Genomic DNA, 15,952 nt, shown 5'->3' with positions numbered 1-15,952 from the left:
AGGTGTAGCCCCTCTGCAAATCCATGTAGAAATTCCTCAAAAAGCTAAAAGTAAATTTACTGTATGATATCACTGTACCACTCCTTGTTATATGCCTAAAGGACTTGGCATCCTACTCCACCGATACTTCCTCAGCCATGTTCACTACTCCTTTCTTTACAATAGCTAGGAAATGGAAACAATATAAACGTCCTTAAACTGGTGAATGGATGGACTGCCTTCCCAGTGCTGGTACTACTCAAAATGGCCTGGGATCTTCCACATCTATTATTACTTAAGAAGCTTGCCAGCAGGCCAATCTTACGGGGCATTATCTGAATTGTGGTTCCTTTCTCTTAGATAATCTTAGCTTGTATCAGCGTTGACAGCAAAACCAACCGGATCCATGTTGCCCTTGCTTGTCTTCCAGAAAAAGAAGGTAAAGCCCTATTGCTGAAGATACCATACATTTAGGACAGAAAACTTGGAGGAATAGAGGTGACACTGCCCTGGAAGCCTCCTTCCTGATCTCTCTCTCTCTCTCTGTCTCTCTCTCTGTCTCTGTCTCTGTCTCTGTCTCTCTCTGTCCCTCTGTCTCTCTCTGTCTCTCTTTCTGTCTCTGTCTCTCTGTCTCTCTGTCTCTCTCTATCTCTCTGTCTCTGTCTCTGTCTCTGTCTCGTCTCTGTCTGTGTCTCTCTCTGTCTCTCTCTGTGTCTCTCTCTGTCTCTCTCTGTCTCTCTCTCTGTCTCTCTCTGTCCCTCTCTCTCTTAAAGGTGCTACACAAGCTTCCAAGGCAGAAAACGAATTATATTCTTGCCCACCACATGCTGGCAACTTGACCCAAGGCAAAGTCATCTGGGAAGAATTTTCTATTGAAAAATTGCCTTTCAGAAAGATTGTAGAGCACTTTCTTAATTGATGATTGATACGAGAGGATCCATTTACCGGGGGCAGTGCCACCCCTGTGCTGATGGTCTTGGATACTATAAGAAAGCAGGCTGAGGAAGTCATGAGACGCAAACTAGTAAGCAGCGCTCCTCCGTGGCCACTGCTAAAGTCTCTGCATCCAGGTTTCAGCTCTGATTTTCCCAGACTGTCAAGTTTAAGTATAAGTGACATGAACCCTTTTCTCCCCAAGTGGCTTTTGCTTGTGGTGTTTTATCACAGCAATAGAAGCCCTAATTATGACACAGCTGTAATTTTTACAAACCATAACAATTACCAGAATGGCAAACTATACCCAGAATTACAATAGTGGCTTTTATATCCCTGGAGTCACCAACAGTTGTCTAATTGGATGTATGACCCACTTAATCAAAGGGAGTTCATGCCCAGTACTGTAAACCTAGCCAACTACCCATGGATGGTGATGTTATGGACTCTAAAGGAGAACCTGTGACTGCCACTTCCAAAAAGGAGTTCAATTCCCACTTGCATCTCAGGATTTATCTTCATATATACACAGATAAGTGTAGCTCTCACCTCTCAAAGGAGATTCTCCAAAAATAGTGTTTTAATTAATTGTTTCAGGATTTTGATTGTATTAATATTTTGACCATATTCACCTCCCCATCTTTCCTTACGTCATGCCAGCCTTTGTTCCTAACTCCTAACTTTCACGTTCCCTTCTTTATTTTTCTTTTCTTTTGGAAGATAATATATCACAGCAGAAATCTTTTTCCTTTGGCTCTTACTATCTTTTTGCTTCCCCTTCTGTGATGTTCCCTTAGTCTTAGGCATAGGAACTGTGTTGTAACTGTGGAGTGAGAGGGACAAGGAAATTTGATGGGGAAGAGTATATGGTAGACATGATATAAATATAGTATTCATATATGAAATTCCCAGTAAACAGGGCTGGACAAAAGACTCTTAGTTGTTCTCTGTTTTTTGACCACTTGTGGATTTCTGTGACAGTCTGTCTTACAAAAAGAAGCATATTTGGTTGTTGTCGTTAAAGGGTAGGAGGGGAATTTTAACCAAACAAAAAATAATAAACACTACCCAAAGAAACTTCTTTTTGCAGCAATTAAACACCATCACAGAAATCCACAACTCCTCAGAGAGAGGAACGCGGAATTGGGATGCCATCCCCAGCTGATACATCTACGACATAACCCATACACTTGAGGAGAGACTGTACAAAGTTTAGGACAACTAGCTCCAAGTGAGATAGCGCTTTCTACATAGGACAGGGAGCATCCAAGAGATTGTAACAGCATGGTCTTCTAAACAAGACCCACGCACAAAGGCAATACTAATTGACATTTCTGCATATATGGGGAAATCTCACAGGACCCTATGCATTGATGTAGAGATACAGACAGTTAATGGGAACTAAAAGAGGGATAATCTGTCTTCTCCAGGGATTAGCTGCTAATACATTATCCAATTCTTAGTGGTCAATCCTAAACTCATACACATATGAACAACACTAAATGGATTTTTCAGCTCTGTGTGTGTGTGTGTGTGTGTGTGTGTGTGTGTGCATGCACACGTGCATGTGCATGTGTGCGTATGTGTCTTAACTAAAGAAGAGGTTATAAACTTGAGAAGGAGAGGGAGGAACAAGGAAATTGGAGGAGGAAAGTATGGGGGGCGGAAATGATATAATATAGAACTCACACAAAATTCTCAATAAAAGAAAACAAATGTAAAATATATACAAGTTCAAAATGAAAGATGACCTGAAATAGGAGTGTAGGGATGTGGGAGTGGATCTGGGAGGAGCTAATGGGAAAGGTTAAGGCGGGAACGATAAAAAAAAATACATTGTATGAAACTATCAAATGATTGGCAAATATAATAAAACAGAATGTTAGTTACTACTATACACTAGCTCAGTAAATAGTTTATTAATAAATCTATACAAGAAGGTAAAGAGCTTATTTAGTAGTTAATAAAAATTACTTTAAAAATCTTTCAGGAAAGCATTCAGAGTCAGTCACAACTCAGAGAATAAAATACCATCTTACTATTAGTTCCCTTACACATTTATTTAAAAGTCAGAAACCTGAAGAGACAAGAAAACACTCAACTTTACAAAAAACAAAAAAACAAAAACAAAATAAAAATAAAAGATAAAAAAAAAACACGGTTCTGTTTATTGTTTAGTTAAGTTGGTCAACTTGATACAATGAAACTCCATCATGAGATACAGAAATCATGTGCATTATATTAAAATCTGATAACTAATTATTGCTTAAAGAGTTTTGGTGTTAGAGAAGTATTAGAGTCTCACACACTGAAGTATGAAACGTGCTACGTAAAGCAGCCACACCCATCAAAATGAGGTAAGTATTGAAATGGTGTGTGGATGGGTAAAGGGATAGGTTCATACCTGATCTGTCTGAATGCTGCTTATCTCGTTTATATGGAAAGCTCAAGATACCATACTGAAAACTCATATGTCTAGTTAAAATTAGAGCTGCACTGTAAAATATAATGTAATGAATTTTAGGCAAGAATTCATATTTTTAATAAAAAGCAGAAACAGCAAGTAAAGGTGTGTTACAAATAACTGAGAAAAACAACTGTTATGACCAAAAGATTGGTATAATTACAAATGAAGCCCCTGTTTTTTTGTGTGTCATCTTGTTTTGTTTTGTTTTTTTTAAGCTGTGGCCTAAGTCTCTCTTCTTGAGATAACCCAGCTCAAGAGCTCTTAATCTTCATTTAATAAACTCTAAAACAATGTATCCATGAAAGAAGCCAGTCTACATGCTGGTAGGAAGCCAAGGTGAGAGACTCATATTAATTAGTGTATTCATATTAATCAGTGTATTCATACGTACACTGTCCTTAGTACAAATGAGTGCTCTACTGGTCTCCCACAGTTCTCATTGATAATCTGCAGACAATGTGGAAACAACATAACTGTGTTTTCATACTATTTGTGTATAGAGTTATTTAACATGTAAAGCAGTCAAGCGGTGGTAAACAATGGTCAGATTTATATAATCATCTTTTATAAACTGTCATTAGGACATCCTGGTCATTAGACTTAATTTTTTTTTTAAAAAAAAACGCCACATGAGATACAAAGATACAATATGTGATCCCAAATATCAGGGTAAATATTTGGCTATTAGGCATGTGTGGACAAGAGAGGTCATGCTAGATAGACTGAGTAAGCAAATGTACAAGGTTTGTGCTCAGGTACCAAAGCCCTAAGATGTGAAGAACGTATTTGGCTGTGGCCTTGGCCAACTTTCTCTGGTAGCCTCATCCTGCTTCAAAAATGGGTAGTGCCAATTTGTGCAGCTGAGGGGATGAAAAACTACACATGGGAAATATAAACTACCGATAAAGAGAATAGTTTTATTTTGTACTGAAATAAAATTCCCCACTGAGAACGTTATGGAATTTTATGCATGTAGTAGAATGATGGTCTGATAAATGCTAACAAAAAACAAACAAAACAAAACACAACCATTTCCTTGTACCTTAAGGCATGTTATTTCTGTGTACCTTTTTGGTTCTAAAGATGAAGAGTAAAAGGGGCAGATATCTATCTTATCTTGAATCAAGTTTGCCCTCTTGACGAAGAAGAGAGGGACAGATATAGAAGATGTATTATGGCCTGTTGAAAATTAAGGGCTTAATTTTCCCATAGGTCATGTGCCTATAGTTTTAATGCTTGTATTGTGTGTGTTTACACAGCTAATAGAGCAGAGACTTCAGAAGAAACTGGTGTCCTAAGAAGCCAAATACTCAACTGGGACACACGTCAAGCCGGGATATAGACTTGCAAATAACTGAAGGTTGGAGTGTGAGCCCAATGCAAACTCCTATAATTTTGTTTTCAGTTGCTGCTCTTCTTGATCTCTCTATCTTGATGAACGTCGAGGAGTACTTTCAAAATACATGAAGTCCTGGAATGGGAAAAGGAATTATATTTACTTTGAGAGACAGATGGCAGATAGATATAAATAATTACATTATTATATGTATATAAATACATGTATATAAATACATATAAAGAGCCTTTGTAATTTGTCATGGGAACACTCTATTCCAGTACAAGTGAATTAATCTAATGAAATATTTATGAACACAGCTAACATGTAAGAATGCAGGTGGATAATAAACTTTTCATATTCAGCACCAATTAAAAATGCTGTCAATAACTGAAGGAAAAGCTCAGTAGAGCTAAGGGTGATGTAACATTGGTGAGTGTGATTGCAGTTGACATGCAAGAGGAAGAGGGCGACTGATTTGTACTTACTCTATTAATGTTTAGTGGAGCAACTGTTTTGAACTATACATTAGTTATAGCAACATAACTAATGGGCAATGAGGAGGCTATACGCAGTCAGTCGGACACCTTCCAGGTGTGTCCCAACAGACTTTGCTCTGCCGAGATCCATCACCCTGGAAGTGTCAGCATTTTTCTCCCTGCTACGAAGGAGTAAAGCCAGTCTGTCACCCAGTGCAAAGTGTGTAGCTAGAAGTGGTAAAGATAGAAGCTGGCCAAATTTCATAGCAAATATTCGGCTGTAGCATCCTGCTTCCCATCACAAGGACTAGTTCCCTCCATGCCACAGCAAAAGGCTTACAATGAGGAAGCAAGAACCAAAAATCATTGCTTTCATCTTCACATCCAGGTCCAAAGGGAAGCGGATCTCAAAGTGGTCAGCATTTGCCATTGTCGACAAAAAGCCATTCCATTTCCTGATAATACTGCCGATGTTAGATACTCCGTCTAGAGAGTTGACCTGCAATGCCAAGAGCAGGACTTTATAGTGATTGAAAGCATCAAGGGGCATGCCTCTGTCTTTCTCTCAGAAGCAGTTTGTGAAGTGATAAGATACAGTGCAAGAGCAAACCCTAACGACATCACTTCAAATGAAAAATTTTAGGATTAGTGTCGTGAAACAGTTTCACAACTGAGCAGAGACGTAGCTTACAATCCTCAACCTAGTGACTTTTCCTTGTCCTTAAATACATCTTTTTGGAGATTTTCATTAGAAGGTATAGTTTGAGTTGAGTGTGAGAATTTGGGAATGGAAAATCACTTTCAACCAATGGAACCTCTAAGCAAAACTAAAGAGTCTGTACTATACACCGCACACGACTCTGTCCTTTGTGGGCCAAACCCCAGCCTGTCTTAGCAGACCTTGGTGTGAGAATGGGCTTCAGCTTCTGAAGGAAGGACCACGGTGCTTAACACAATAGAAGTAGCCCAAGCATAGCTGCTGATGCCACTCAGCAGTGGGGAATCTAATTTGCTGAGAGCTTCTACACCTCTCTTAGTAAGTGAGCATTATTTCGCTACATGATGACGTATAATAAAAACCAACAAAAAGCGCTTGGTATCGCAGGAAGAAGAAGTTGGAGAAGGAGTAAGTTACTATACGGCACACCTCATCCTGCTGAAAGGATTTGAGAAAGCCCCCAAACATTCTAGCAATGTTTTTGGCAACCGCTGCAATAAACGCAAAACAAAAGACCTTTCTTTAACTGAGAAAAATGTTATAACATAACCCTGTTGTTTGCTATATCCGTGTCTTTATACATGCTCTAAGCGCTGTGTTTGTTAGACTTTTGCTTTTACAATCTGTATTTGCATTGTAGAAATCATTCGAAAACAGAGAGAGGATATATACCAAGAATAAGTTGATGCCATCAGGCTGCTTCCTCCCAAAGTTTTTGTGTTCTGCATTGGAAAACATGTTTCTAAAATGGCAATGCCACTCACATTTTGAAAAATGTCAAGTAATCAATAATGAGACACTCACTATTGACTCTTTCTTCATACACTTTCTCAGTCACATAAAAAACACTGGGTAAGAACATTTTGAAGTCTGAATGGAAAAATTAGAATATATATATATAATATATTATATATATTTACATATATTTACCTCAAAAACAGAATCTGAACCACAGCCATAGGTTGCGCATGGACCACGCACCCTCATTATATTTTCTTTCTTCTGATTTTGGATGCTGTAGGTAGCTCTGCATAAGTTCCAGTGTTCTGCAACAAAGCCAATTGTGACACCGGGAGGACATTGCACTTCTAACTGCATGCAAAACAGTGATAGAAGTTAGGATGCTGTCTGTGCACAATGCAGACCCATGTCTCTCTCTCCCTCCCTTCCTCCCCCCCCCCTCTCTCACACACACACACACACACCTGCATATGTTCTTTCTCTCTCTCTCTTTCTCTCTCTCTCTCACACACACAAACACACACACACACACACACACACACACACACACCTGCGTATGTTCTTAGTCATGCAAGGGCAAGGGGAATAATTGCAGACAGGGAAAGGCTTGTGTTTCCCTGGGGCCATTTGCGGGGTTGTATTTCAGAAAGCACTCTAAAGAGGTGAGGTCAGGTTTTACTGTGGAACAAAGACTAGGCTTAATTACTGCTGAATTGCTTGATATAAGATTCCAGTTATCCAATCTCGGTGTTCCTAACAGGACACACAGCATTGTCTGGACAGACATACAGCCTCTGTAGACAGATCTAAAGGGGCTCATGTTGCTGTGATACAATAATGGTCTTTGTTTGATCTAAGACTCTCATGGCTTCTGACTTAATCCGCTAAATCTTAAGCATCAAAACTAAACCCCCTATATGACAACTACAACAAAAAAGCAAATGAGAAAGAAACATTATGAAAATTTGATGAGTGTCCCTTCTCTGAAGGGAATGCCTCAAGTACAGATAGTTGTGAGCCTAATGCACACCACACTTTACAATAAACTGATGCTATAGCAAAGTTTAACTCATCCGTTAAGCACAGTATGGTAACTAACAGTAGAATGGTTGCAACACACTCTGTTCTATAATAGAAATTATGCAAATGTAGCCATTCAACTACCACTGTATGTACAGCAAGTATACCTTGGATACTCTGAAAAAAAAAAAAGAGTAATTCATGTTCCACAATTCAGCATACTATTCAGTTTATGGATTGTTTATTTCTGAGACTTGCCATTAATATTTCAGACTACCTTTGTCTATAGTAACTAAAACCACAAAGAGTAAAATTGCTGATGTGTGTGTGTCTGTGTGTGTACCTTGCAAATACTATGCTATAACAGTTAAAATTCTTCATGTAGAGGTAGACAATGACATTTTATTAAATATTTAAAAAATATTGTCCACTGTCTTGTTCTATTTAATTACCAGTATATAAGATGTTTATAAAAGACAGCATTCTCTTTTAAAAACAAGAGCTATAAAGATTAAATTATTTCTTAGAAGTTCAATGTGAAAGCATGATTCCTTTTCTGAATCTAGAAGGATACTGGGAGTGGGTTTTATGCAACAAAGAACAAGACTGCACATCTTTGCATTGCCAAAGCCATTGTTCATATATATAAATTTGTACCTATATGAAACATTAAATTGGATAGTTCCCTAGAATCAAAATTTCAAAAAAGCTTAAGCCCATAAGATTAAAACAACTCAGAAATGTGAAGTTTTCACATAAGTAAATTACTATGTTGTGACTAAGTGACTAATATATGGTTCACATTTTACAATATACTCGAATAAGAAATTGCAGAGATTCAGAACAAATTAATGGTTGCCAATAATCAACAGTGAAAATGAGGCAGAACAGGGAGTGAGTTAATGCGGACCATGTTTGTAGGTATGAAATTGTTAGTACTTGGTTCTGTGGTGATAGGTGATGTAGTTTACATAGGTGAGAGGGCTGAGTAAGAAAAATGCACAAAATGAATAAAAGAAGGGAATAACATCTTAATTATGTTGTCAGATAAAGACTCAATTATTTTAGAATTTTGCAACTCTGATTTGCTTTCGTCTATTTTTACCTTCTTCATAGGAATTTAAAGGCTGTGATCTGAAAGCAAATTATGATGTTTGAATATAAACACTTGCTGTATTGGAGAAACACGTATTAGAGAGATTCACCTCAAACATAAAGTTCCTATTACAATTATAATAACTTCAGAGGAGTACTGAGAACGACAGAAAATACTGATGGGCGGGCATTATGCTATCTATTAGGAACTGAGTTTAGAGACTGGTGTGTACTGACAAGTCTTCAGCGAGACCATTCTGTCAGGTAGAAACTGTTAATTATCTATTCAATTTTAAAGGTAATTTGGAAAATGGAGAATATGGTAAACAGATTAATATTTTTAGCCAAGAATGACATATAACATACCATTTAAAAGCCCTAGGTATTCTAATTCAGGGCCTAGACAGGAAAGTTAGCAAAGTGGTGAAATGGAGGAGAAATGATAAAATCTGGAGGAGAAAAAAATTCAGCAGAGAATATGATACTCTAAAAACAATGAAAAATAAACAATGGAAATGAAAAAACAATCAAGCAAGCAAATAAAATGCACAGTGAAGGGGCATCATAACTATCAAGACAAAGCAAGAACATGAGTTTTAAGGACTCAGGACAAGGGACAAGGCAACAAAACATTCATATACATACATATACACACAAATATATATATATACACAAACTGCATATAAAACCTATATATACATACAAATTATACACACACACACACACACACACACACACATATATATGTCTTCTCATATATCTGGGATACATTCAAAAAACCAGATCTAAAAATCCAGAGTAGGATAAATGATGTAATAAAGTCTAAATTCTACTGAAAATCAAGAAAAAGTCATAGCAACAAAATATAAGAACATTTAGAACCAAAACCAGAAATGAGCAGAAGCAAACTTCTCCATGACATGTCACAATGCAGATATAAAATATACAAAGCAACGAAACAATAGTAAAGCTTTAAGGGTAAAATACCAAGTCACATGCAAAGGAAAAGGCAATACCACAATAGCATCAGATTTCTTGTCATCAATACTCAAACGAAGAAATCATGGAATGAAAATAAACAACTGCAAACAAGATTCTAATACCCAGCCATTTTAAGGTTGATGGAGAAGTAAGACATTGGAAGAAAAGCACAGATTAAGGCATTGCGTGGCAACCAAGGAAGCACTGAAAAAAAAAAAAAAAAAAAAAAAAGAAAGAAAAAGAAAAAGAAAACAACTCCAGTACTTAAAGATTATGAGTTGCCCTTGCCCAACATAGGTGCTGGGAGCCAAACTTGGGTTTCCAGGAATAATTTAAGTACAATTTTCTCAACTGAGATTTTATTTTCTCAAATAACCCTAGCTTGTATGAAGGTAACAAAAATTCTAACCAGTACAAATACAAAATATTGTAAACATTTTGGCATCAAATATTGAGTGCCCCAATTTCTTAAAGCAAACACAGACAGTGAAACATCAGATATGTTCTGATACAGTAATAATGGGAGACTTCAACACCCTTTTACCATCTTCAAGATTTCTTCTAAACTAAGACCTATAACAAAATTATGGAACTTTACAGCTAAACTATTCCATACATCACTCTAGCTCATGGAATCCATTTTTTTTTTAAATTGGTGACATTGTAGGCCACAGAGCAAACCTTAACAAATACAAGAGAATTTGAAAGAATCCCTAATAGTCTGTCAGATCACAACAGAATGAAACTAGAAACAACATTAAGGAAAACTATAGAAATCACTCAAATACATGCACACTTTCAATAAATACTGGCTCACTGAAGAAATTAAGGAGGAAATTGAAACAATACTAGATTCAAAGTTGAGTAACAATAAAGCTTCTCAAGCCACCAGAACACAGACAGGGAAATTGCAAAGGAAGTATTACGGCTGGAAGAACTTGCATTAGAAGTTGGGTCTCAGGGGCTCGAGAGATGACTCAGAGGTTAAGAGCACTGGCTGCTCTTCCAGCGGTCCTGAGTTCAATTCCCAGCAACCACATGGTGGCTCACAACCACAGATAATGTGATGCCCTCTTCTGGCCTGCAGGTGTACATGTAGGCAGAGCAATGTATACATAATAATAAATAAATAAATCAGACCAATTTAAAGCATTTATTACTGTATTTCTTAACTGAAAAACAATCCAGGACTGTAGGGCTCCAATGCTAAATTCTATGAAACTTTCAAGGTTGAGTTAATGATATTATGCCTTAAACTATTTTTCAACTTGGAAGGGAAGGGAAACTAGCAAATTAATTGAGCAAAGGTGGTATTACACTGATACCAAAGCCAAATAAAGACAGAACAAAAAAGAAGAAAGGAAGGAAGAAGGAAGCCTACAGAGCAACTCTCCTGCTCCACAAACACAACCACTCAGTAAAATATTGGAAACCTGAATTCAAGAACACAGTAAAAAGAACATACGTCACAGCCAGTGATCAATATTTCATGATCCATCCCAGGGATCCAAGTGGCTAAGAGCCTGAGACTAGGCTCTTGAGTATAGAAGAAAATCTACTAATAATGTACTAAAGAAAGACAGCAGTAAAATGACACTTAATGACATATTTCTACACCCATAGAGCAGAGTATTACTCAGCCCCCATCAGAAAAGCTTCCTGAAGTAGATAAAAAAAAAAATAACACAGAGACCCAGAACTGGCCAAAATGCAGAGAGCAACAGAATAGGAGCACTCAGCCCTAAATGGAACATCTCCATCAACATCCGCAACCTCCTATCTTATGATCTACTCAGAAGAGGAAGTGGACAGATTCTAAGAACCAGCAGTGATGGATGACTCTAAGGAAACAGCATTTTCCAAGCACAACAGGACTAATGCACATGAACTCAAAGACTGGGACACATTAGAGGAAGGACCAAACCACAACACAGAGCATCTGTACGGTAGGTGTAGCTCTGCCATCTGCAGGGCTCTATCTGACAGTTCATCTACTTTTAGGACTTCTTTTAGCATGAAAAGAGTAGGCTGTAATGGGTACTGCAATCAAAAACCCTTCCAAATTTGTCATCTGGAGGATATGTTGCCATTATTACATAACATGTGGTTACTATCCATTCCTGTAAGTACCTAATTCATCAGAAAGTAGCTACTCCCAAAACAGCATCAAGTTCTACTTGACCCCCTCGCCCCCATCACATGAGAAGACAAAGAAAAATTGAGAAACTCTGTCCTGTGATATAAGTCAGCTTCCTCTCTCCCCACTAGTCAGTCTCAGTTTCACTCTGAATGGTAGGGCTAAAACTCTCCCTCCCATGTATTTTAGGAAGAAGACCAACCACACTGTAAAGGGAAGATCAGGAGGAAAGTGTCCTTCCACTCTTGTTCTCTGACCTCTTGCCTCGCACAGGGGCAGCAGAAGCAACAGCAGGTGCATCGGAAAGGCCTTTGCATGGTCATGATCTCTCGCCCCATGCTGTCAGTGACCCGGAGCACAAAGGGTCGTAGGCTTCGATAGGCATTCCTGGTAAAGTCATCTGTGTCTTCAGTTACAAAGTAAACCATCTGGTCTACATTGTTCTTGATGTCATATCTATTATTAGTTTCATAACCTGTCATCACTAAAAGTTAGAATGAGGAAAGAATCATGAGTTAGAGCCAGTCAAGACTCAGGCAGCCTTTGTTGAAGAAGGAGGAGGAAAAAGATGATGATGATGATTGGACTGAAAGCCAAATAATTTTTTTTAATTTTCAAGTAAAATACAACCATGTAACCCATGAAGATTAAGTACTTTAAAATTTTTAAACATCTGTTAAGTTTAATATGAAATCATTTTAACAGTTTTCCCACAGAAAAAAAGTAATGGTCAATACAGTGTCCCTGGAATATCAGAATCAGAAAAATTTTAAAGTAAAACCATTCTACTGGAATCACACACATCAGACCATGAGTTAATCAGCTCCTGAAACTGATGAAATGACTAGAGACATGCTATTTGTAAATGAGAATATAAATCCAGAACAATCAAAGCCCCTATGTGGTGCCTAGAGGGGCATGCCCAGTTGCTACCCTAAGCATGAGTGAGCCAGAAAGGAACTGTGAAGAGTCACCTGACTGGCATCAGTTTTCCAGACTTTGATAGCAATAGTCACAGACTAGAACTCAGCAGTCCTAGATTCTGTTTTCTGTTTGCCACACAGACTGTAGTGGGCTGTGGGGCTCTAGCTAGCCCAGCCCATAATTTCCCCTCTTCTTGTACTCATCTAAATAAGTGGATGAATGCAGAAGGTAGAAGGCAGTTAGCCAGACTAGATCTAAGTCCTTTCTGGGTCTCGGAGATCATCAGTGTATGGAGGATTGATCTATAAACTATATAGAATAATTCCTTTCATTGCTTTTATGAACATAAGGCAATAAAGAAGAGTCTTTCTCTCTTTGAATCACTAAAATCTCATCAGCATAAAATAAGGGAGTAGGTATGAAGTAACACAAATTTCCATCTGGTTACAATATGCTAATCAGCAAACGATGTGAATCAAAGTACAATTATACATACATTCCAGAGGCTCAAAATGCTGAAGAACGTGCATGTTGTCCAACTGTGGGGACAGAATGGAAGTAATTAGAATACAGGAAACCAGGACTAACGTTTATTACCAAGAGAAAAGAATAGGATGACCCAGTATTAAAAGGTATCAGTCAGGGACTGGAGAGTTAGCTCAGCCTTTACAGAGGAAGTGAGTTTGGTTCCCAGAATGCACATGGTTGTTCACAACCATCTGTACTACCAGCTCCAGGGGGATCAAACACCCTCTTTTGTTCTCCGTGAGTACCAGGCGTGAAAGCGATGCACAGATACATGAACAGGCAAAATGCCCATATGCATAAAATAAAAATAATTGCAATGTGTCAATTAATGCCAAATATCTCTCTGAAAATTGAATGGAATCCAAAACCTTAATCAATTGAGGTTATCTCATCTGCGTCTAATTAGATGCAATGGTGTCTAAATAAGAAAAAACACTTCTCCGTAATTCCACATAAAAAAAAAAAAAAAAAAAAAAAAAAAAAAAAGCTAAGCTAACTGACAGGAAAACATCTGCTTGCTAGAGTGAGAGCATATTGAGGAAGCCATACACGTGCATAGATGCCGAAGTTGTTTCTCCATTAGCTTCCCTGAGATGCCCACCTAGTGGCAGGATGACTTAACACAGGCTAGGGACAGAGCATGTGATTCTCCTTTGGTTTTCAGAAGGTAAACAATCCAAGGTAAGCCCTGAGTAGGACTCTCCATTTCACACTGTTTCCCGAGTACCTCTCCAATAGGCTAAGCACATAGACTCTAATATGAGGTTCTTTCCCCAGTGCACATTTTAGTAAGATGCCATGAAGATAGCACCATGTAAGTAGCATTTGGAGAAAGGGAAGGGGGCATTGTAAGACAGCAGTCCACGAAAAGAAAGGTTAGGGACATCATCAGGGAAACTTCGCGTGAACGGGGCTGGAATCACTTCGAGAATAGACGGTGTGATGGTTCTGTTATCACAGTTCAGAACACCCCAGCAGATTAAAAAGCCTCTTGTAGGATAGAGGGATCATTATCATCATAATTGTAATCATTTGGAACATTAGACCGTTCATAATCACTGAGCAGAGAATGCTGCCTAAAATGTTGCACTTCGTCAAAATTCATTAAAGAGTGAAAGCTACATGAGTGTAGTAATGTATTTAAATAATATTTAAACAACTGGTCAGGGATGACCTGTGGTGTAATTAGTTCCAAGAGGATACAGGAGGATGTGACCCATATTTATTGTAAAGCTTTCATTAATCAATAATGAGACATCGAGGGGTCACTTCATGTAAAATATCAAAATGGCCGCTACAGTTGTTTGCAGTTCCTTTGGTTAAACACTAAGAAAATTCCAATATTGATGGTGTCACAGAATCCAGAGACCTCAAACCAAATCAGTGACTCATTGCAATGAACATTCACAAGTCAAGATATGTGGACAGAGGGGTATACTGTGGGGCACACTGTGACACACTAAAGCTTCAACAGAGAGGTTTTCTATACTTAAATAAATAAATAAATACATACATACATACCAAGAAATTAAAATATAAAAATATTTACTCTGTGGTAAGAGTGTCTACTGCAGGGCAAAATGTCCTGATCACTGCTGATGCAAATGTTTTTTAATGAAGAGCTGTGCCAGCAAGGAATAGACAAACAGGTGAAGGTCACTGGCAAGCCAAAATTCTGGAACTATTCTAAAGCTACAGTGGATGGATAAAGGCTCTTTTTAGTTCCAACAAAGTACCATGTGATCTGTAGGTGAGATCTCAAAGCACCTACCAGGGAAATGACACAAGAGTGTGTAACTAATAGTGTCCACAGCCGGCATCTGTAGGACATGCCCCTGTGTGCCAGCAACAGGACAGCCATTATAAGATAATCCACTAAAACTTCTTCCAACAGTACAGGCTGGCATGCATCAAACCTTTCACGGAAACTAAAAATAGAAAACTACAAGGTTAGAGTTAGTAAAAGGTAGAGAAGACAAAGAGGAGGTTTGTCTATCTCCAAACCTCTTTCATTTTCACTTATTTTAAACTCAATAATTCCTTAAAGGAAAAGTAGATGTCAGAAAATAGGTTGATTTACTCGCAGAGTAAAAGCAGACATTGAGAGATATACCCTTTGCAAAAGATTTCAGATTTCAACCCCTTTTGAAGTTTCCCTGGGTTTCTGTAAACGGGGCTTTCTAGATCCGCTAGTCACTTTGGAAAGCCTTTTAGGATAACGAATGCATCTACTAAGTTTCCACAAGCAACCCTAGTAACAAATTCCATGTTCATAAAATTAAAACATGTCTAATCTAACACTGTTGACTCTCATATCTGCAATACAATAGTGTACTTGTGATTTTTAACAGGTCCCTCCCACACAGAGAACTGAAAATTGGCAGGTCAGCTCCAAAAGTGTTTGGTTAACTGCATGGAACACGTTAAACTGGGATTTTTCTTATTAATGATGTACTTAAAAATACCTCCTTTTTCAAAAGCACAAGATTTATAAGCTCAAAAGGCATTTCCACAATTAGCTCTATCTTATTTTCACCAACAATTTTTCTTTTTTGCAGGTTTTAAATATCACCTGTGCAAAAACTAATATCACACCAGCTTTTATGTTTTCTAC

The 15,952-nt window shown here is 37.9% G+C and overlaps 1 protein-coding gene across 1 annotated transcript in view; it reads right to left on the bottom strand.

Annotated features, from left to right (window-relative positions):
* Window positions 1-4,499: 4,499 nt before the first annotated feature.
* Window positions 4,500-15,952, bottom strand: part of Plscr4 (phospholipid scramblase 4) — a 41,890-nt gene continuing 30,437 nt past the window's right edge. The window contains exons 5-9 of the mRNA XM_051140824.1: window positions 13,307-13,349; window positions 12,144-12,370; window positions 6,843-7,004; window positions 5,535-5,693; window positions 4,500-4,850 (exon numbers count right to left, since the gene is read on the bottom strand). Of these exons, the coding sequence (XP_050996781.1) occupies window positions 4,806-4,850; window positions 5,535-5,693; window positions 6,843-7,004; window positions 12,144-12,370; window positions 13,307-13,349 (636 nt within the window). The 3' untranslated portion in view covers window positions 4,500-4,805. The remainder of the gene's footprint in view (window positions 4,851-5,534; window positions 5,694-6,842; window positions 7,005-12,143; window positions 12,371-13,306; window positions 13,350-15,952) is intronic.

Source organism: Acomys russatus, chromosome 32 (assembly GCF_903995435.1).
Source record: "Acomys russatus chromosome 32, mAcoRus1.1, whole genome shotgun sequence".
Taxonomy (NCBI): Eukaryota; Metazoa; Chordata; class Mammalia; order Rodentia; family Muridae; genus Acomys; species Acomys russatus.
Note: the sequence above shows the minus strand (reverse complement) of the source record. Positions and strands in the feature narration are given on the sequence as shown.